The 22,888-nt window shown below is 38.5% G+C and overlaps 1 protein-coding gene across 1 annotated transcript in view; it reads left to right on the top strand.

The window, feature by feature from the left end:
• Positions 1-22,888, top strand: part of PSD3 (pleckstrin and Sec7 domain containing 3) — a 504,139-nt gene that overhangs the window by 405,192 nt on the left and 76,059 nt on the right. The window contains exon 12 of the mRNA XM_006884895.1: positions 13,856-13,926. Coding sequence (XP_006884957.1) covers positions 13,856-13,926 — 71 coding nt within the window. The remainder of the gene's footprint in view (positions 1-13,855; positions 13,927-22,888) is intronic.

Here is a 22,888-nt window from a genome sequence, read left to right on the forward strand (position 1 = left end):
ATTGGCACAGGACAGAGCGGAGTTTAGGGCTGTTGTACATAGGGTCGCTATGAGTCGCAGGCGACTCGAAGGCACATAACAACAACAACAATCCATCTGGAGCTGCTCTGCTCACCCAAAGGTCACACCTCTTTTGCAGTTACAATCCACTAGGATCCCTAAGGGATGAAGTTAAACCATCTCCTCCCATGTGATTTATGGCCTTGGAAACCCATTCATTAAAGGGTCAGCTTTAAGTCATTCCAACTTGACTGGAATAAATACATTTTAAAAGGAGGACTTGGCAACATCTTGAGGTAATTATGAAGGTTCACTCACTCTAGAAAGTTTTACACACTAGGTTGTCATAGAAAGTTTTTAAAAATTTAGTTCCACTTGTCAAATTTGAAGAGTAGATCTTATTCTGAGTCACACATACTGAAAATAGAGTTTATAATGGCAATGCAGGCAGAATTTTTTGCTATTGTATAACGTTGAGAATAGCGACACTGTAATTAAGAAATAATAAAAGTGAATTTTTCTCCCTCACAAGACATTGTCTCTTCCTGTTAGTGAGAGGCTCTAAGTGGAGGCAAAGCAAAGCAATTATATTTAAACTAGGTTAAAATCCCCCCCTTACTTAACAGTTTTGAGTAATGTGCAGATATGTATATATATAAACACACACACACAACAATGTATAATGATGCTTAAAATGATAATACAAAGTCAAAGAGTCATTTGAGGCCTCACATAGAAGTTCATCACATGACAGTGTCATTTTGATGCCACTTTATTTTTGATGAAGGTTATACCATCACGACTCTACATTTATACTAAGAGACTAAGTTTTAAATTGTAAGTTAAACTGAAGGTAGCTCATGTGACTTTAACATCTAAGCTTCCTGCAGTGGAGTAAAAGTTGGTTAAAGGAAGCCACCCCCTGTTCTCCTCAGAAGCAGTATTTTTGACAAAGAACCATAGAATATACTGTCAGTCTTTTAGCATAAAAAAAAATCTTATATTCAGGATCTCTGACATAGTTCTTTCTGAAATAGGAAAGTACATTTTACTCTGGTTTTCAGAAATTATTCCATTTGTGCAATTGACCCAATCAGTTTAAATTTTGGTTAACACTTCTAATAACATCGGATATTACATATTACATACTAGATAATTTTAGTGCTTCTAGTGTGGTGATTTGGTGTGATATATTAAATTTTCCTCTAGTAATGTGATGAAAATGTGAAATTTAATATACAGTAAAGGTTGTGGGAGTATTCCTAAAGGAAACAATCAAGATTTTAAAAATGTACATATGAGAAATTTTATTACATATGTGTTGTTGCCTGTACTGCTGTACTGTGGTCAATTCTGAGGTAAAGTGATCTCATATGACAAAGTAGAATTGTTGCATAGGGTTTTCTCTTGAAGGAAGCAGGTTGCCAGGTCTTTCTTCCATGGAACTGCTGGAAAAGTTCCAACCAACAACCTATAGGGTAAAAGTTAAGTGCAAGGCCTATGCACCTAGGAACCACTTAGCATTAAATAATGTGAGCCTTGTCCTTAGGTAGTTTGTTAATTTTATCTCTCTCTGTGTGTGTACTTATATGTATGTACATATATTTTATATAGATGAATGTATTTTTTTTTAACAACAGTGATCTTAGTGGGAAGAAGAAACAAACAGGCTTGAGTTGGTGTTTTATAAGCAAAAAGCTACTATGCTTAAGATCTTGAGGTGCAAAACCATAGATGTCAGTATTTCAGCAGAGGAAACAGTAATGTAGAAACCTTCATGTGAGAAAAAGGAATGAGGCTGATGAATGTGTCGTGCTTGTTAGCGCATGTGTAACGCAGATCACGTCGTCGACACTCTGTAGATGGTACGGACTTTCTTGATGAAAGTGAAGAAAACTTGAAGCATTTACTGAGAAAGAGCAAAAATCTCAACTTCAAGGAAACAGAGTTCTCACCACTGGACCAGTAAGCAACATGATAGTGGGTAGAAAAAGGATTGAAATTGTCAACTTCATTTTGCATGCATCCATAATCAACACCCCTGATAAAAGTAGTAGAAAAGTCAAAAGACGTGTTGTCCTTGGAATATCAGCTGTCAAGGACTTCATGGTGCTAAACATGTGCTAGCAAGGATGTCAGTTTAAAATCTAAAGTGTACCTGATCCAGCCATAATGTTTTGAGTTGCTCCCCATGTATCTGAAAGTTGGATAAAAATAAGAAAGACCAAAAAATTGATGCATTTGAATTGCAGTATTGGCGAAGAATATTGAATATCCCATGGACTGCCACGAACAAATACATTTTTCTTGGAAGAAATGAAACCAGGGTATTCTTTAGAGGCAAGGATGGTGAAACTTCTTTCACCTACTTTGGACATGTTGTCAGGAGTGAGTCTTTGGCAAAAGACATCAAAAGCGAGGAAGACTCTCAAGGAGGTGGACAGACACAGTGACTTCAACAGTGTGCCAAGCCCGGTAGAGATCCTGATGAGTGTGGGGGAGAGGAAAGGCTCCAGTCTGTTCTTCATATTGTTGCTCTGAGCAGTCAACTTGATGGTGGTACCTAATAACACAACCTCATATGTGACATGTCAGAAAAGAAAGCAATATTTGATGTTATTTAAAATAAGATCCTGACATTAATGCTATGCAGTATTTTTAAACAATTCATGAAATATAATTAAGCCTAAAAATACAGAAAAAATGTTTACAAACTGATTATGGTGTTGCTGCTGTTGTGTGCCATCGGGTTAGACCCATAGTTGACCCTCCAGTGGGTTTTCAGAGGGAATATGCTGATGGGAGGAGATTGCCCATCCTTTCCCTGCAGAACAGCTGGTGGATTTGAACCCAGTGCCTTTGGGATTGTAGTGCAGTTTCTTACCACTAACTGCCCCCCCCAAGCTCCTTGATTGTCTTAGCAAATATCATAGTAAACATTTTATCATTTACTGATACAAAAACAAGAATAACTTAAGGTATGATTGAGGTTATTTTTTCTTCTATTTCTTTTAAAATGAATTAATGGTTATTGGAGTACATTCTTACAATATATAAATCAGAGGTGGGAGGTAGCTGTATTAGGTAAAAAATCAGGCTTTATGTCTGCAGCACATAGCAATTTGTGGAAATGTAATGCTGTGGAGATGCGCTTTTGACTGTCCTGTTTAAAGGGAAAAGCACCAGACATTTAATAAATGGATATTTGGCCTGAGGTTGGAAAAGCGGAGTTAAACATTCAGTAGCATCACTTAAAATGATGCTCATAGGCATGAGCAGGAAGGCAGAATATCAGCCACATAAGCAGAGTCAGGGACCAAGTTCCAGGAGAAGTTGGAAGTCTCTGCATGGTGTCCTAAGTTTGAGAAAAAACCGGGGGTGCAGTCAGCATCTACTACAGTTCTCAGGAGAATAAGTTCTGTCTGGGGCTGCTCATCTCTGCCACCCTGAATTATTTTTATTAACCTGCAGCATTTTTTGCTCAGAGACCTTTTAAAGGAGCCAGTGGGCCTCAGGCTATTTTACAATGACAATGGCTTATTTGAATTGCTATTTGTGGAAATGTGTGCTCAGCAGGGGCTTTGACTCTGAGGACCTGGGTCATCCAGAGCCTGTGAAGTTGAAGAAACCTGATTTGGTGTCATTTTATCGGCCTCCTTGTCTGACTCAGCAGTCAACTTGCTCCTCTCAGACTGAAAATGTTTAACCTTATTATTTCTTTACCACTTTGCTGTGTATACATTTTATATTCATTGCCTCTTTTAAAGAGAAATTTCACCTTCCTTGAGCTACTTTGTTTTTCTTGGAGTTCAGGGTCCATACTTTTTTACATATAAGGAAGTTTTTGAACTTCAAAAGTCTTTTTGCTGTGTCCAGCTTTTCAAGTTGATTATTAAAAATCTGCAATTTGTCTACATCTTTGCTCAGTGGAATCTACTTAATTATAAGGTCTAGTGGTAAGAAGTTGCTCTAACAACCCAGTGGCAGGTGGTTTGTAGTCCATCCGCTCCTCTGCAAAAGAAAATGGAAAGTCATCCACTGTGCAATTTACAACCTCTGAAAACCTGCTGGAAGGGCAGTTACAAGTCAGTTCTGACTCCATGGCAATGAGTGTGTGTGTATATGTATGTGCATGTACGTGTGTGTGTGCATGTGTCATATTTCTTGGAATTTTAAAGCTACTTAGAGCATATACCCATTGCTTAATTAACCTATATGTGGCCAGGGCAAATATAAATACAGAAACCCAGACTAAATATAATGAAAAGAAAATTTTATAAAAATGAAGACAATCACTGGAATGTGAGATTTGCTGTCATACACCAGATACAAGATGTTAACAAAAGTCAATGAATCATAGTCAGAGAGCAACTGCTATGCTCTTACAGAATGGAGTGAAGTGGAGCAAAATTCCTGTTGGTTATTCATTAATGCATCATTGCCATAGCAGGATAGGACAAGTAGGAGTGGACTGTAATTGAGATACATATCTGATTACAGGTTAAGAAAAGTGACAGGATTGAGTCTGGGCTTTTCATGGCTTGGCTTCATGGTGTGCTTAGAGGTAGCTAAATGATAGCTTCAGAAGATGTTTATATAACCTTAGGATTCCAGTATTTCTTTGAATATTGTATATCATATAATATTAATTCCTTTGTTTTATTAAAAGGAGTCTCAAGTCAATTACAACTCATAGTGACTGACCTTGTGAACAACAGATCTTAGTCTTGCTCTATCCTGAACCATCCTCACCACCTCTGATATGCTTGAGTCTGTTCCAAAAGCCACTGTGTTGACCCATCCTGTTGAAGGTCTTGCTCTCAGTCTTTAACCTCTCTACCTTCCAACTATGGTATCCTTTAAAGGACTGGACTTGTCACATGCCTAAAGAATGAGATGAAGTTCTCTCATTCCTTTGTACTTTCTCAAGACAGATTTCTTTGTTCTTTTTGTAGCTCATGGGATATTCAGTATTCTCCAGCATCACAGTTCAAAGGCATTTCCTATTATTCTGTCACCCTTGTTCTTTGTCCAGCTTTAATTGATAAGACCATAGCTTGGATCAGGTGTACCTTAGTCTTTAAATGGATATACTTGCTCTTTCACATTTTAGAGGAGTGCTCATTTTACTAAGTACACTTATTAACCAGTTTAGAAACTTGTACCAGTTTTGCTGTCACAGTGACTAGGAGAAAGGCAAACTGAACTTCGGAGTCCAGCTGACTGCCTTGTCTTTCTCCCTCAGAGCAAGTGGTAGGTCTAAATCACTGACCTTGTAATTAGCAACAGAACACTGTAGCAACAGTGCCACCAGGACACCTTTCACACTAAGGTGGTGGTGGTGGTTGTGTACGATTGGGTCAGAACTGACCCATAGCTGACCTTTCTGCGGGTTTTCAGAGACAGCTAATCACATGGGAAAAGATGGCCCATCCTTCTCCCACAGAGCAGCTGGTGGATTCAAACCTCATGCCATTGGGAATTGCAGCTCAGCCTCTTGCCACTTGGCCGCTTTGGATAGGCAGCTTTTATTTCTACCACCTGTTATAAACCTGAGGCTAACAGATCCCATCAGTTACTTAATATCCTGTGACTCATCTCCCAATGTGCACAGCTTAGATTCATTTGCTGCAATAGTAAAATAAAAGTGCTGAGGATAATATATTAATTTAGATTCTATAGTACATCTTACGTGATGCCTGAGGATATTGCCCGAAAGAAAGTTGGAAATAAATTTGCAAGCACTACCCTCAGCTTCACTTAATAAACTGTGCATCTGTCGACTATGAATTTGTCTATATAATTTGAATCCAGCCAAACAAGGAAACTCGCCCTGCCTGACTGTATCTGCCACTGCCTCAGTAATGTGAAACTTAAGCGCTTGCTTCACACTAAGGCGAGGTGTTCTTACTGCATCATAGATGCTTTCAGGAATTCCCCAGTGATCAGATAGCATCAACTGGCAATAAAATCAGCTTTATAATGCCTTTTACAAATCTTACATAGAAGTGTCTTAATGATACTAGCATAGAATAATTGTGAGTACTTCTCTGTTTTCACGATCAGCAAAGTGTTATATTTATTCTACAGTCCCTAAGGGGTTAAGTCTGTATTATTATTTTAAAATCGTTTGGTATACATAGAAATTAAAGGTGCTTTGCATAGAATTCTCACATTTCCCTGTTCTTGACCTGTCCAATTCAAGTTTCTTGACCTAGCAGATGATTCAAGAATTCTTTCTCACTAGGTATGTCCTCATGCTTATAGCTTCATGGCATTGTCTGTTCTGCAAAGAGGTATTTATGTCATTTTCCGTGGGGCAGTGGAAGCTTGTTTTCAAACCAACAAACAGGAAAGATTAAATTAAACAAATGAAGCAGGCAGTAAGTGCTTGTTTCTTTTTGTTACAATGTTTCTGATATTAAACCTGGAATGAAAAAAAGAGTACATGAACAGAGTGAGCAATAGTTGACTGTAGGAAAAAACCACTCTGCTCTTTGAATATAAGAGAAAAACAAGTATAATAACAAACAGTACACTGTGTTTATGTTCAGTGGAGAATAAATAAAATTAGATAATTTAATAGATAAATATAAACTTTAGTATAAAGCATATATTCATAAGAAATTGCCTGATTTAATGGCTTTATAGTCATCTTTCCTCCCTACTGAATATCTTATTAAGAATATTTCATTCCCCTTCATAAAAGCCAGGAAACCGTCTATCTTTTTATTCCAAATTGTAGATTTAATTCTCAGTTGTAATAGTTGAAAATAAAATATTGTATATCATGCTTTATGACAGTTCCAAATAACTTTCTTCAAATATGTAATAAAAGACAATGACAAAATAATATCTGGATTTTAACAGTGATGGTTTAATGTTAGTTCAAATATCACCTATCTCTGGAGCAATTGGCAGTTTTTCCTTTTCTGGAAATATACTCTTTGTTTGTGTAGTGTAAGCCAGAAACCAGAATTTCTTTTCATTAATGGAGACTTTTAATTTGGGAGGAAAGAGGTTCTTTAGAAAGTATTAAAGGTAGATGTTTAGATAATATTAAAGGTAGACTAGCAGTCACGGAGGCTTGTGGACCTTTTAATTAGTTTTAACCTGCAGTGTTTGGGAGGCGTTCCCAGAGGCAGACTACTGGTACCACTACAGATTGTTTACCATTGTCTCCCTTGTACATGGCCAGCATTTTTTTCTGTTAGTGCAAAACCCATGGTATCTGAGAGTTATCCAAGACATTATATCCTGAATCTGGTATAAATGATCACCTTTCTTTATGTAATTGACTGCCAGCCTGAATAAAAATGATCATTGCTATGGGAAGTTAAATGCTGCAGGTCAAGTGAGATCAATTTCCATGTCTGTAAAATGGACATTGTAATAATAACTTTCCTCATAGAATTTAAGGACTTCAGGTTATTGTTGTTGACTGCTTTTGAGTCGAGCATGACTGTTAGTGACTCTATAAACAAAAGAATGAAGCCTTTCAGTAACTATCAACATTTACCGAAATTCATAGCATTTCTAGAGGCATGTTGTTTAGAAAAAAGCTTCCTGCTTCCAAGGTAATGCATACCAAATGTTAGGACAGTGACTGAAATGTATGGGTTCAGTAAATGTTAACTCTTGCTATTATGACTATTATTATTGTTCATCATGTATTGGTTGGTTTTAGGAACACCTGTGAGCAGAGATCCGGCTGAAGGTTGAGGAGCTAAAAGCTCCTTGCTGAGCTTCCCTCCTTTCTCTACTCCTCTGAGCCTTTTTTGTCAGCGTCTCACAGGAATTGCAGACTTGATCATTGCAAAGGATTATTGTCTGGGAAGTTTCCCTTCAGAATATATTTTCCCCCATCTGAATTGCCCTGTGGTGTAGTTAGTAGCTCCCCAGCAATTGACCTCTCAGTACTGCAAGTGAAACAGGAGAGAGATTAATGTGAAGTGGAGGCAGTCAGACCTGAAACTCGTGTTTAGACGAGAAAGAACATGTTGTGTTAACCCAGTACCCAAAGTAGGTACTCAGTTATTGTGGCTATCTTTTCTTTTACTTTTCAGTCTATCATATTTTAGCTGAAATTTTGTACAGAAAATTATATTCAGCAATTCATACACTAATCATTCCAGACCATTGATTAATGTCAAAGCCATGTGGTGTCATTCTCAGCATTTCTGTCCAACTGTACTGTTTCCATCCCTACAATTTCCCTGTTTCTACATTCTTCTCTTATTTTTCTCCTCTTATTTTTGGATAAAAGTTGACCATTTGGTTTTGTATCATTGGATTTTTTTTATTGAGTATTACACATCAAAATCTGGACAATGAGTAAGGATGATAGATAATTGATGCCTTTGAACTGTAGTATTGAATATAACATGGAAAACTAACAGCTTCTTCATGGAAAGGGTGAAACCAGTCTGCTTTTTTGGAGGCAAGGATTCTGAGGCTACATCTGACATACTTTGGACATGTTGCAAGGAAAGATCAGTCCTTGGTAAGGGACATCATGCTTGGGAGTGTGGAGGGACAAAGAAAGGAAGACCTTCAATGAGATGGATTGACTCAGTGACTGAGATAATGAGGATAGGTGTGTCAGAAACAATAAGGTTGGCACAGGATACAGCAGGGTTCAGAACTAGTGTCCATAGGGTCACTATGAGTTGCAAGCAAATCAATGGCACACAACAATTTTAAATACCAGTTTCTCATGGGTGTTCGTTCTTATTTGATGTGACAGTATATTATTTTACTGAAAAGTGACCTCTTATACAGTCACTTCAGTTCTGGGTTAAAAAGGTGTCTCATGGCGATAGTCTCAGAGGTTCTTCCAGCTGCTTCAGTCCAGTATGTGCGGTACCTTTTTATGAATTTGAGCTTTGGTTTACATTTTCTCCCATTCTGTTCAGACCTTCTGTTTTTCCCCTTGTTCAGAAAGCGCAGTACTGCTAGCTGGGAACCATCTAGTTTTTCCTGGTGTCATTTTGTGGTTCATGGAAGCCATTACTCTGTGGATAGATTTCTTCTGTGACTGTGGCTTTCTTCGCTGTGTTGTTACTGGTGGGAAGAGACTAAGAGCTGTGTCTTTGGTTCTCTTCTATGTCTTTGTTGTCTGTGCTTTTGGTAAGGAGTTGCATTGCCAGTACAAAAGAAGGCAGTTTGAACCCACCAGCTGCTTCATGGGAAAGAGATGGTCAGTTTTCTCCTTGTAATTTACTGCCTTTTATGATTCACTGGAGAGCCAGTTAGTCAGTTCTCTCTGTAGTACATAACAACAACAGTCGTTATGCCTACATTTTCCGCACCCATCTAGGCTCTTGGAATTGTCTTTCGATTTGCTCTCCGTCCAATCTTTCTCTCTCCCCACACTCCACTCCTACTCCATCTTATAACCTGCTCCAATTGAACTCTATTTTTTAATTTTTTTAAAAATTTTATTATTTCTGTGTGTGTGTGTTACCATCAAATCAGATCTGACTGGTACAGGAGGAGATTGCCCCACCTCCTGCAGAGCATCTGGTGGATTCGAACTGCATACCTCTAGGTTTGCAGTGCAGCTTCTTGCCACTAGGCCACCAGAGCTCCAAATGAACTCTTAAAAATGACAAAGCTTGTTAATTCTTTTACAGAAAAAGAAGAAAATCAATAAAGATATGTGGACATCATAACAACAGCAGGCTCAAACATGGGAACATGTTTTGAGGGTGGTATGGCATTTCACTTTGTTGTATGCCAGGTAACTGAGAAATTATTTGAAACTGACTCAGCAGCGCCTGACAGCAACAACAAAAACACATATAAGGATGGATTGCAAGAAGTAGTTGAAAATGCTCCCCAAAGAATAATCGACATTAAAGCCCATTGTGATCCACACAGTGAATATCACCCAGGGTTCCACAGCCATGGCAGCGTTGTGTGGGTGTGGGGTGGGGTGAGGTGGGGGGACTGGAGGTTAAAACTAAAACCTTTGAGGTTTGCCTCTGGAGAGCCTTTCCAGCCTACTCTCTTTTACAAATCTCTCCTTCTTTGTTGAATTCCATTTGTTCGCACCCACACTGCCCGACCTGAATAATAGAGATAATAATAGTTCCTTACCTAGGGCATTCTGTGTAGATTGAGTGTGTTAATATATCAAGCACTTCTAGCTTTTCTTAAAGGACACAGGATATACTGCTTAACACTTCTAAGTTACCTGAGAAAGCTTAAAAGTAGTTTCATACAATACAAATTTTATATAACTTGATTACATTTGATCTAAAGGCAAGTTTAAAATCTGGTGACATAGTGGGTATCAAGTGCTAACTGAAAAGTCAGCAGTTTGAATCCACCAGCCTTTCTTCAGGACAGAAATGTGCCTCCTTTTTTTGCGAAGATTTACAGCCTCAGAAAGTTTATGGAAGATCTCTATGACTCTCTAGTGATTTGTTGTTGTTGTTGCTGTTAATGTTGGTAATGTGCTATCGATTTGCCTGCAACTAACTCATAGTGACCCTACGTACAACAGCTCTGAAGCCTGCTCTCTCCTGGGCCAGTCTCACTGACTCCAGCACACCTACTGTGTCAATACATCTCATCCAGAATCTCCCTCTCCTGCTCTGTCCCTTCACCATTCTGAGCATGATGTCCTTCTCAAAGGATAGGTCCCTCCAGCCACATGCCCAAAGTATGTGAGATAGAACTTCAAAATCCTAGCTTTCAAGGAAAAATTTGTTTCGCCCTCTCTAAGAGAGCCGCTTTGGTTTTCTTGGCGGTCCATAGTATGTTCAAGACTGTTCTCCAGCAACACAACTCTAAGGCATCAATTTTTTTCCGTCATTTTTACTCATTGTCCAGCTTTCTGATCCATAGCAAGTACTGCAAAGACTGTGGCCTGGATCATGCACACCTTCATCTCTTGACTGACATCATTGCTTCCCAGTGCTCTTGAGAGGTCCCTGACAGAAGATTTACATAATGCAAGTCATCTTTTGATTTTCTGACTGCTGGTGCTAAGAGTGCTGATTGTGGAGCCAAGCAAGCTGTAACTGTTAACCACCTCAATCTCTTCTCCATCTATCATGGTACTGCCAATTGGACCAGTGGTGAGAATCTTTGTCTTCTTGATGTTGAGCTTCAGTTCATATTAAAGACTACAGTCTTTGAGCTTCTGCAGCAAGTATAGAAAAATACAATTAATATAACATGAAAATGAAATCTTGCTAAAGATAATTAGAAAAATGCCTGGCTGCAGCGCACTGACTAGGGAATGTCAAATTTCAGCTAGATTTAGGAAAAGATGTAGAGTGAGGGAAGTAATTAATTGGCTCAGAAGGATTTTGCCTGAAAGCAGAGACTACCAGGAAGGTGTTTGAAACAAATAAAACTCATTACCATCCAGTTGATTTTGACTCCTTGCAACCCTTCTTAATATTTCTAAGGCTTATTACAGCTTTATGGGATGAGTGAGTAAAATATTCATTTTACTCCCATGAAGTATCTGGTAGATTTGAATTCCTGACCTTTGGAACAGTTTCTAAGACACTAGTGTTTTATTAGCTATGCAAAGGCATTTAATTGTGTGGCATGTAATAAGTTATGAACAATATTATAAAAAACAGGAATTCCGGGCCAAGAAGCAGTCATTCAAACAGAAAGACAAGGTGCTATTGTGTGTAGAATTTAAAATCAGGAAAGATGTTTATCAGGACTGTATCATTTTACTATGCTTATCCAGTCTGTGTGTTGAGCACATAGTCTTGGAAACTGGATTATAAAGAGAAGAATGTGAAATTGTTATCGGAGGAAGTCTTATTAACAAACTGCAGTGTGCAAATGACGCAACCTTACAAGAAGGAAGAAGACCTAAAGAACTTCGTGAGGATGTTTAAAGATTGTTTCTTTCAGTGTAGGTTAGACCTCAGCATCGGGTAAAGAAAAAGCCTCACAATTGGACTGATAAGCATGCATTATATTTATTTTTTTTAATCTACAATCAACACCCATATTAGCCACAGTCGTAATCAGTATATTTTAGTTGACAGATCTTCCAAACCTCATCAATGTGGTAAAAGTAAGTTTAAAACCTAAGGTGTGGCTGACATAAACCATGGTATCTTATATCACTTCGTATGGGTCTCAATGTTGGACACTGAGTAAAGACTAAAGAACTGATGCCCTTCACTTGTGTTAATGAAGACTATTGCAAATACATTGAATTACCGAAAGAGCAAGCAATATGTCTGGTAAGGAGTGAAACCACAAAGCTCCTTAGAAGCTAGGATCAGTAAGTTTTGTCCTGTGTACCTTGGGCAAGCCAGTGCTTACAGATAAACATCATGCTTGGTAAATTGAAAGATAATTGGAAAATGAAGAAGACTCATAACAAGATGGAATGACACAGTGAGTGGAACAATGTGCTGGAGCCGAGCAGAGACTGTGGAGAAGGTGCCGAGGAGGCAGACTTGCAGGGTGACGGTGAGTCAGAGCCACTCAAGGCCACTTAACAACAACCTGCTTTCGCCTCAATTTTATTTTTAATAAAATTTATCAATAATGATGTTTAATAGCATGTATTCTCTTTAATGTTATTGTAAACTTGCCCTCACTTTGAAAAGAGTATACCAACCTCTAACAGCAAATTCTTAAAAAAAAAAAAAAAACAACAAATGGAGAAAAGATTGAAATTGGCAGATTTAAGTTTACTTGAGTCCACAATATCTGTGGTAGCAGTAAATTCTTGATCTCAATCATTTTCACTTGCTACATGTTCAACTTTTAAACCATGAAAAAAGGAAATGGAAAGAATTTGTTCAAATTTGTATTCAAATTTTGTAAATAAACTAGTAGAAAATAAAAAAGAAAAAAAATTTAAAAGGCAGTGAGCCTTTTTTTGCACTGAAAAAGAACTACATGTACCTATTTCCTGTTATCTGAAAACTAATCCTGAAAAACTTCCCTAGGAACAGAGCATGTTTATAACCCAAGGACTTCTATAAAAGACTTTTTAAAAAAATCTGTGCTTACAGTTTTGAATAATCTATGGGAGTTTGTATAAATCAATGCAGAAATTCTGTTTATACTCATGAAGAAAATAAGCAAAAGGAATATAAGTACTTCTGTAGCAATCAGTTTATTATATTGGGAGAATTCTTATGAAAGTGCCTAATGTCTGCCTTGATGATACTAGGGTCAGTGAAGTATAAATGTGGATGATGCATGCCTTCAGGGTCTTCATAGTCTAGTGAGAGCGACATTAGGTAAAACATTAAAGTTACACCAGAGTGGAGCAAAATCTGCTTGACAGTATGCACAGGTTTCTGAGGATAATGATGACAAGAATAATCTGATTGAGGGGACTGTAAAGGAGAAACACTGAATGTTTTTATATCAGCTGTTATGGTGAAAATCCTTCTTCTAAAACCTTTACCACTTCTGGACTGATACATGAGCCTTTTAGGCTCTCTCTAGTGATACTATGTATTCTCATATGTATCCTCTTTGCTTTCCTAGTTTTTAAGCTTTCTCTACACTAGAGCTGACTAGTTCATTGTCTATGAACTAGAAGTCCTAGCTGCTTCTCATTTTGTTTCATGGCCATGTGTAGGATACTTCTTTTTGCTTCTGTTTTATTTTTTTAAATGATGTTTCGATAGTATAGAGTTAAGTGAGCCAGTAATATACAGGAAATATTTATTAATGTTATCTAGCACACAATAAGACTCCATGAAAGGATTCGGTTATTGTTAGTTTAGGTGCCTGATAACTCTACCACATTGAAACACACTCACCAGACTGATGATTTAGATTCTCTTTCTAGAATACAAACTACTCTCAAATAAAATTTTCTGTTTCTTTTCCCTTCTCTTTCTAGCTCCGAGAGGAAAACGAGGATGGAAAACCTTTTATGCTGTCCTGAAGGGAACCATTCTTTATTTGCAAAAGGTAAAATGAATATAAAGTCCACAGAACTTTATGAACTAGTAATTTTTAAAGGTACCAAAGAAAGGGTGTGTGCTGTAGAGTCAGAACCGATTCATAACTGACCATCTGGCGGGTTTTCAAAGGTAGTAAATTGCATAAGAGGAGATTGCCGGTCCTTCTCCCACTGAGCTGCTGGATTTGAACTGTGATTCTTTGGGATTGCAGTTCAGATTCTTATCACTAGGCCTTCAGAGCTCCCTTTATCATGTATAAAGATATAAAAACCTAAAAGACCATTATATTGATGTTTAAGTTCTGCTTTAGATTAATTATTTTTCTTTTTCAATGGGGAAAACGCTACAAAATACATGATAGATATAAAATCTATGATCAGAAAAATGTGGATTATTTTCTAATGATGCCTAGAATTTTTGTATTGAACATCAATTCATTCGGTCTGCACAGGTACAGACCAGTGATGGTTACTGTTTTCAGTGGATCTTGCATGCTATAGAGTATGAGTTACATTTTTCATTTGTTATTTAACAGGATTCATTTAGGTCCAACATAAAACTAGATTTAGACCTTTTCTTTCAAGTTCTGGATTGTTTATAATGAGAAATACAAATTCCAGATTACCTAAATAAGATTATGGCCAGCCTATTCCCTATCAGGACCCTTTCTTCCAATCCTGGTACCTGGGAATCTGTTTAGGATCCGGTTTACCCTCTAAGTGATGGTCTGCAGAGCACCCACCACCAAGGGGAAGAAGTGTATTGACTGGAATGGCTAGTTATTGAAAATGTCATAATATATATATATATATAAAATTTGTGTCATGTTGTTATAATTGAGTGTTAATTTTATCACTAATTATTTTAATAAGCACTTCTTCATTCTTCAGAATTTGGTTTGGTTTGGGTAATGGTCATCATTCTGATGTCTAGCACCCTTATAATGGTTGTGCCCTTATGCTTTTTTCCCCTTCCTACTTTATAAGATTATGAAAGCAGTTTCTTTAAAAATGCTCATGGTATATTCCATTAATTAGGTTTGCTGTTGTTAAGTGCCATCGAGTCACAGGCGACTCATAACAACCCTATGAAGGAGAGTCCTGAACACTTGGGTGTCTTTCATCCTCTCTCCAGGTTCATAGGGTTTCCGGAGGCAAGCTATTACAGAAGTGGATGCCACTCCTCCTTCCAAGCTTGTTTTAATCGGGGAATTCCACCCCACTCTCTGTCCACATTGGGTACCACATTAATGCATTTGACACATCAGTGTCACAGTGTTCAGCCTCACAGCAACCACAAGTGACCGCTGTATGGCAAGTGGACATACCAGGGCTATAAGACCTAGGGGAATGTCTGAACAAAAACGGAAAAAAAAAGAAATAGGTTTAGTATAGTTTAACCTTTCCCTCATTTTTCAGACCTACTCTGTATGTGATATTTTGGCATGTTGCTAGGAGACGCTATTTATTGGAGAGGGACATCATTCCTGGGAAGGTGGAAGGACAGCAAAAGAAAGAATGACCTTCAACCAGATAGACTGACACAGTGACTGCTGCAATAGGCTCTAGTGTGTCAGGAGGTGTGAAGATGGCACAGGATAGGACAGAGTTCAGATCTGTGGTTCATGGAATCTCTATATACTCAACTTGACAGCACCTGACAACAACAGCTCTCTTTCAAATTATTTACCATTATAAATAACACTGCTTATGTTTTGGTGCTGTCAAATACATTTCTATGTATTCCCTTAAAATTAATACCTGGTAGTATCATGGGTTACATGGTAGAAACTATGTACCATCTGCGTCACCTATGTGTGTATGATCATAGGTGTAATTTCTTTCACCTGCTCTATCAGTTCATCTCGCCTGTCTGCCTCTAGTGACTTAAATTCGTGCAGTATATTTCTCGAAACTTTATAACAATTTCCAATCCCTATAAGCAGGTAGTGATAATATTTATCTCACTACAGTCTCTCCTTTCACAGCATTTTCATTATGTTAGCAACAAAGAATTCATTGCCATGGATTTAGAGCAGACTTCCAAGTTAGCCTGCAGTGAGTTTTCAAAGGCTATAAATGCATGGGAGGGGATTGCCCATCTTTCCCCCTTGGAACAGCTAGTGGATTCGAACTACATGTCTTTGAGTTGGTAGCACAGCTCCTTGTCCACTAGGACATGAGAGGTAGGTAGGAGCATTTAAGGAAGCTTTGTAAGGAACATTTTTATAATTCTTTTTTCTCTTTCTCATGACTTATTTTCATGTGTCTACATTGAAGAGGATTCTATCTAGCCCTTTTATTATCTCCCTTTTATAATAGTTCAGACTAGTAATATTGGAACTTGGGGCTTCATCATAGGGTAAATAGCCCTCATACAGTGAACTATAGACTTGCTTGAAACCAGGAGAGGTCACAGAAGATGATTCATGATATTCTTCTAAAGTGTACCCGTTATTTTATGGGACAAAAGAGAAAATGGGAACTGGAATTGTTATTAGATTATCTGTGCTTCTAGGTGCCAGATACCTTGCACTGACTTTATTTCCCTTTGGAGTCAGCCAGTTTCTAATTATTAGTCAGCCACTTTGGCCCCACTAAAGGGGCCTCTTGTGCCCACACTGGTCCTTTCAGTCAGCCTTGTCATTGCTAAGAACAGCCCTTTGAAATGAAATTTTGCCTGTCACAGTGGTTTCCCCTAGCATAAACCCCATTCTCTTAGCTTACTTTCTCATTTTCTCTAAAATATCTGGCTTTTTGTTTTGGTTTGGGGTTTTTTAAAAAATACACTGTCTTTGACAAAAGCATTTTACTGAATACTCATCCACAGGATTTCCACCCACTCCATCCCAGGGTGGGCATGGGAGTGAAGAAAAATACTCTGCATTCAGCATTTGTCAGTGAATCCAAGGAGAGGTGCGGTTTCTAAGTCCCCAGCTTTGTCTCTCTCATTGTTTTCTCCTTCTCAGGGATATATGCTTATATTTGACTCGTCCAGATATAGAAAAGAAGGAACTAAGAATTGATAATGGAATGACTTTAAAATTGGAAAGCATTCATAGCCATTGGATTGGAGCTCCAAAATTAGATTACATCTCCAGATGAATGATCCTTCTGAAGCATGGCAAATGTGTATTGAGGGACAGTTTAGTGAAACTCCCCCTTTAACGAGAAGAGCCTGGCACCGAGGAAATTATGCATTTGTGCGGCAGAGTGCAAAGTAGAGCTGTGGGTTATACATCAAGTTGATATTTTATTTAAGTCAATAAAAATGCCAACATGGCTGCAAAAGATCTACTTAGGAGGAGCATAAACCCACAGAGGCAGCCATGTTTTGTAACCAGTTTCTTCTTATTTTTATTAATGCTTTTCAGAAATGAGTAAACTGAAAAAAATGTGACAAATAATCAAAATATCAGCTATCAGCCATTCTCTATACCCCAGAAACCTCACACAGACACAAAAGACTAGCTCTTTTTATAATCGTGGCAGGTTTGAGTCAGTAAAAAAAAAATCTATCCTTATATTCTTATTCTTGTAGAAAATACCCTATGTATTCTACAATCCTGACCTGATTGTTTAATGAGTTTTCTTCCAATCTATAAAACTTTGAAAGAAGAACAGAACGAGAGGCAATTAATTATTACTGCTGTGTCCCGTCAAGTTGAAACAGAATCATAGCTCATGCTCCAGCAGGTTTTCAAAGACATTTAATCATACGGGAAGAGATTGCCCATCTTTCTTCCATGGAGCAGCTGGTGGATTCAAACCATGATCCTTCAGGATTGAAGTACAGCTTCTTACCACTTAGGCACCATATAACATACTGGACTGTTAACCAAAAGTCAGCTGTTTGAATCCACCAGTCATTCTGCAGGAGAAAACTAGACAGCCTTCTCCCATAAAGACTTACAGCCCTGGAAGCACAAAGAGTTGGAGTTTTTGCACTGACAGTGTGTTTGACCAACAAACTGTGGCTAACAGTGCTGCTGATTATGGTGGAGGTGTTGTGTACCATCGAGTTGGAACCAACCCATAGCTGACCATCTAGTGGATTTTCAGGGGCAGTTAATTGCATTGGAGGAGGCTGCCCGTCCTTTTTCTATGGAGCAGCTGGTGGATTCAAACCATGTGCCTTTGGGATTGCATCACAGCTTCTTGCCACTAGGCCACCAGTGCTCCCTGGTGACACAGAATTACAAAGACACAGAAAAGGCACAATAAATTGAGGGCTTCGGGCATATCTGTAAAGATCAGTGAGTGCTTTCCTGCAAAAAAACCACATTTTCAACTTAATGATGTAGAAGGTATAAAAAGTAGATGGTCACGGTACCAAAAAGAACTGATCATTGATAAACGTGAAACCTTTTCAGGAAGCAGCATATGATTAAGAACAAACAATACTGAAGGGAAAAGTCCACACTTAACTGAAGGCGTTGGCAAGAAATAAGGCCTTGGAAATTGATGGAATATCAAGTGAGGTGTTTCAGGAAATAGATGCAACCCTGGTCATGCACCCAGAAAAGATGGCTCCCTGTCCAACTGACTAGAAAATACCCATATTTGTTCATGTTCCCAAGAAGAGTGATCCAACAAAATGTGGAAATTGTTGAACAGTATTAATGTCGCATGCCAGTAAAATCTTCCTAATGGTTATTCAGAGAAGACTAGAACAGTATATTGACAGGGAAGCTCAAGCTGGATTTGGAAAAAAAGTGGCACCAGGGATATCATTACTGCTGTCATGTGGATATTGGCTGAAAGCAAAGAATACCAGAAAGTTGTTTATATGTGTTTTATTGACTACATAAAGGCATTTGATTGTGTGGATCATGACAAATTTTGGCTGACATTGAGAGGAATGTGATTCCTAGAGCATTAATTGTTCTCATGCAAAACCTCTTCATAGGCAAAGACATTGTCTGACAGAAGAAGGGAATATTTCATGGTTTAAAATCAGGAAAGGTTTGCTTCAGGTCTGTATCCTTTCTCCACTCTATTCAATTTGTATGCTGAGCAAATAATTTGAGAAGCTGAACTATCTGTGACATCATGATTGAAAGAAGACTCATTAACACTTGCATTATTCAAGGGACAAACGTTGCTTACAAAAAGTGAGGAGGACTTCAAGGACTTAGTGATGAAGATCAAATACTACAGCATTCAATTTGTACTACACATCAACATCAAGAAAGCAGCAATCCTCACCACTAGGCCAAGCAACATCATGAGGAGAAAAGATTGAAGTTGCAAACTATTTCCTTTTCCTTGGTTCCACAATCAACATCCCTGGTAGCAGCAGTGAAGAAATCAAAAGACATACTGCATTGGGAAAGTATACTATCAAGGAAGTCAAGACTAAAGAGCGTCTTTGTTTTTCACCTGATTTCTATACATCTATCTGAAAGTTGGTGCAGTAAGAATACAGAAGAGGAATTGATGCCTTTGAATTATGTTGGCTAAGAGTGTTTAATACCCCATGGACTGTCAAACCAAATTTGTCTTAAAGTAGTGCTCTTTAAAGGCAAGGATGGTGAAACTTGGTCTCACTTTCTTTGACTCTATTCTTAAGAGGAACATGTCCTTGGAGAAAAACATCATTCTAAGAAAGGTGAAAGGTCAGAGAAAGATGATGATCCTCACACAGGTGAATTGACATAGTAACTACCACAGTGACCTTGAGCATGACCGAGATTGTGAAGATGGTGGAGGATAGGGCAAGGTTCAGATCTATTGTTCATAGAGTTGCTGTCTTAGTTGACTCTAAAAGAAGAAAATTTACAATGTTTTAATGAAATGTATCAGAAAAAAATGGCAGTGTCTATAAACATGGGTGTACATATATCCGCTTGGGTGTCAGTTATGGTCTCTTTGGGGTATACTTCAAGTAGTGCAATTGCTGGGTCAAATGGTATCTCTGTTTGCAACTTTTTGAGAAAGCACCATACCGCCTTCCACAGTGGTTGCACCATTTTACACTCTCACCAACAGTGAATAAGAGTTCTAGTTTCTCCACAACCTCGCCAGCATTTGTTGCTTGCTGTTCTGTTAAATTTTGCTATTCTGACTGGGGTGAGATGATAGATATCTCATAGTTGTTTTAATTTGCATCTCTCTTAGAGCTTGGGTTTTTGAACACTTCTTCATGTGCTTGTTGGCCATCTGAATATCTTCTTTGGTGATGTGTCTGTTCCTATCCTGTGCCCATTTTTCAATTGGATTATTTACCTTTATCTTGTTGTGGTGCTCAAGTATTTTATAAATTTTAGATACAAGTCCTTTATCTGATATGTCATTACTGAAGAATTTTTCCCAGTCTGTGGCTTCCCTTGGATGTGCATAGGGATTTGATTCTTAGAAGGTTTCATTCATTTATTTTATCTTCACCTGGCTGTAGGTTTTTCAGGATACTGGGAAGACTTGTTCATATTGTGGATTAGGACTTCCAGCATTCTTCCAGGCTTTTCTTTAATGAAGTTTATAGTCATTGGTTTTAGTCCTAGGTCCATGATCCACCTTGAGTTGGCTTTTGTATATGGAGTGAGGTTTGGATCATGCTTGAGTCTTTTGCAGATACTTTTCCATTTTTGCCAACACCATTTGTTAAAAAGGTTGTTGTTTCCCCACTTAACTGATTTCATCTCATTGTCAAAAATCAGTTGACCATAGATAGATGGGCTGATCTTCAGAGTCTCAATTATATTTTGTTGATCTATGTGTCTGTCATTGTATCAGTACCATGCTATATCTTAACCACCACGGCAAAGTAGTAGGATTTGAAATCTGGGAGTGAGATGCCTCCTACCTTGTTCACCATAGCAAAGAATTGGAAACAACCTAAGTTCCCATAAACAAACGAATGCATAGAGAAGCTGTGGTATATTCACACAATGGAATACTATGCGGTTGAAAAACAAGGGTCTCATACATTATTCTTCAAAATGGATGGCCTTGGAGGACATTATGCTGAGTGAATTACCTCAGTCAGAAAAGGCCACTGTTGCCAGTGACACTGTTGTAATATAGGACTGACATCAGGGTTGGGAGGAGACGGAGAAAGATGAGTTAAACAATGTATACTGCATTGAAACAGATGAAGGAAAAAACTGTTTAAAAGGGATAGGTGATCAGGTGTTTTTGTCATGACGGGAGTCCAGAGTGAAGTCTGCATAGTGGAGTGGACCTTGGGGGAGGGTTTGTAAAACAATGAAAGAATTTTTCTTTTACTTTTTCAAGAGTGGTAGTGTACTGGGGGCGGGGGGGTTCAGGGAAGAAAAGTGCAACAATCAATGAATGGAGATCCAAAGTCTCTAAATTTTCATTGAAATTAATAATTTTTTTTTTCTTATAAAAAGGTACAACCTGGAAAAAAAAAAAGTGGCAGTGTCACAAGATCCCAAACTCTCCAATACCACAAAAAAAAGCTGTTTTCTTTCCCAAAGGGTTTATACACTCTGGATTCAGAGCTCTTCATACTAATAAGCAGATACTCCAAGGATGTAAGCAGCATGGCAGGGGACCCTTTCCCTGGACGGACCTTGCTGGGTAGGAGTGAGACAGGTGCCCTGGAAATTATACCCAACTCTCTTATTTTCCCCTCAGATCCCATATCAACACTGCTAGGGTTCGGAGAAAGCTGAGGAAAAAAAGTAGTTACTCCTTCAGCCTAATCTGTTATTTCGATGATTAATAATAAAAAGGACTCTTTTCCCTTAATACCCAAAAAGAGTTGAATTCTGTTTTGCAGTGGCTTTTTCAGGCCTGTGCTGTGATTGTGCCAGTTGTGGGAGATGAAGATAATCTGAAATAACACCTGTTTTTAAGATTATACCCAGTGCTGTCAGCCCCTGGAGCCACTCCCTTCGTCCTCACTCCCTTCTGTCACTTAGGACTTGCCCAGGATCAAAAATTCTTCCACAAATGCTTCCAATCCTCACCCTCTGCCAGGTCTCCTCCTATTACACAGCGACTGTGCTCTCTGCCCTACCACAGCTCCTGTTTCTTAGCTGCTAAAATCCTTCAAGTCCCCTCCCACTTAAGTGATCATATGCACAACAGAAGAAGACACTGCCCAAGTCTGCACCATCCTCAGAATCATTACTGTATTTGAGCCCCTTGTGGCAGCCATCCAGCGAAGGGTCCTCCTTTTTACAGTTACATTCTTCTTGTCCACACATGCTGCCCCTCTCCAGCGACTGGCTTCTCCTGATAACCTGCCTCAAGTAGATGAGACAAAGTCTCCCCATCCTTGCTGCTAAGGAGTGTTGTGGCTGCATTTTTCTGAGTGAGGTTTGTCTGTCCTTTTGGCAGCTCCTGGTATATTCAGTATTCTTTGCCAAACCACTGTGCAAAGGCATCACTTCTTTAGTCCTTTATTCATGGTCTGATTTTCACCTGTTTATGAACCAGATAAAAATACCGTGCCTTGGGTCTGGTGCTCATTAGTCTTTAAAGTGATATTCTTGCTCTTTAAAGAGATCCCTGACAGCAAATTTGCCAATGCAGTGCATAACTTGAACTCTTGACTGCTGATTCCAGTAGTGTCACTGTAGATCCAAGTACAAGGAACTCAGACAAGTGCTACAAAACAAGGTTAGAGAGGTAATACTACCCACGGCAGAAAAACAGTACTTCATCAGTCTCTGTTGCATGAATCAAATGAATCAGTCTCGGTTGTATGAATCAAATGAATCAGTCTCCTAAGGAGATCATAGTGACTGACAGTTCACTCCTTCAAAGCTCACCTGATCATAAATGTCTGCACAACACACACATAAACTAACCCCACTCCCCTACTGGGATAGCAATATAGTCAGGGTCTCATTCCATTATCAGTTACTCTTAAATAACTCTTAAACTTTTCTTTCTATATTATTAGTGATGGAATAGGCTAATGTTTTCACCCATAAAGAAAAATGCAATTACTGTTTCCCCATTAAGTGTAAAGGGTCACTGTTAAAGACTCTCCCG

Source organism: Elephantulus edwardii, unplaced genomic scaffold (genome assembly GCF_000299155.1).
Source record: "Elephantulus edwardii isolate Elephantulus edwardi_28Jun2011 unplaced genomic scaffold, EleEdw1.0 scaffold00038, whole genome shotgun sequence".
NCBI lineage: Eukaryota > Metazoa > Chordata > Mammalia > Macroscelidea > Macroscelididae > Elephantulus > Elephantulus edwardii.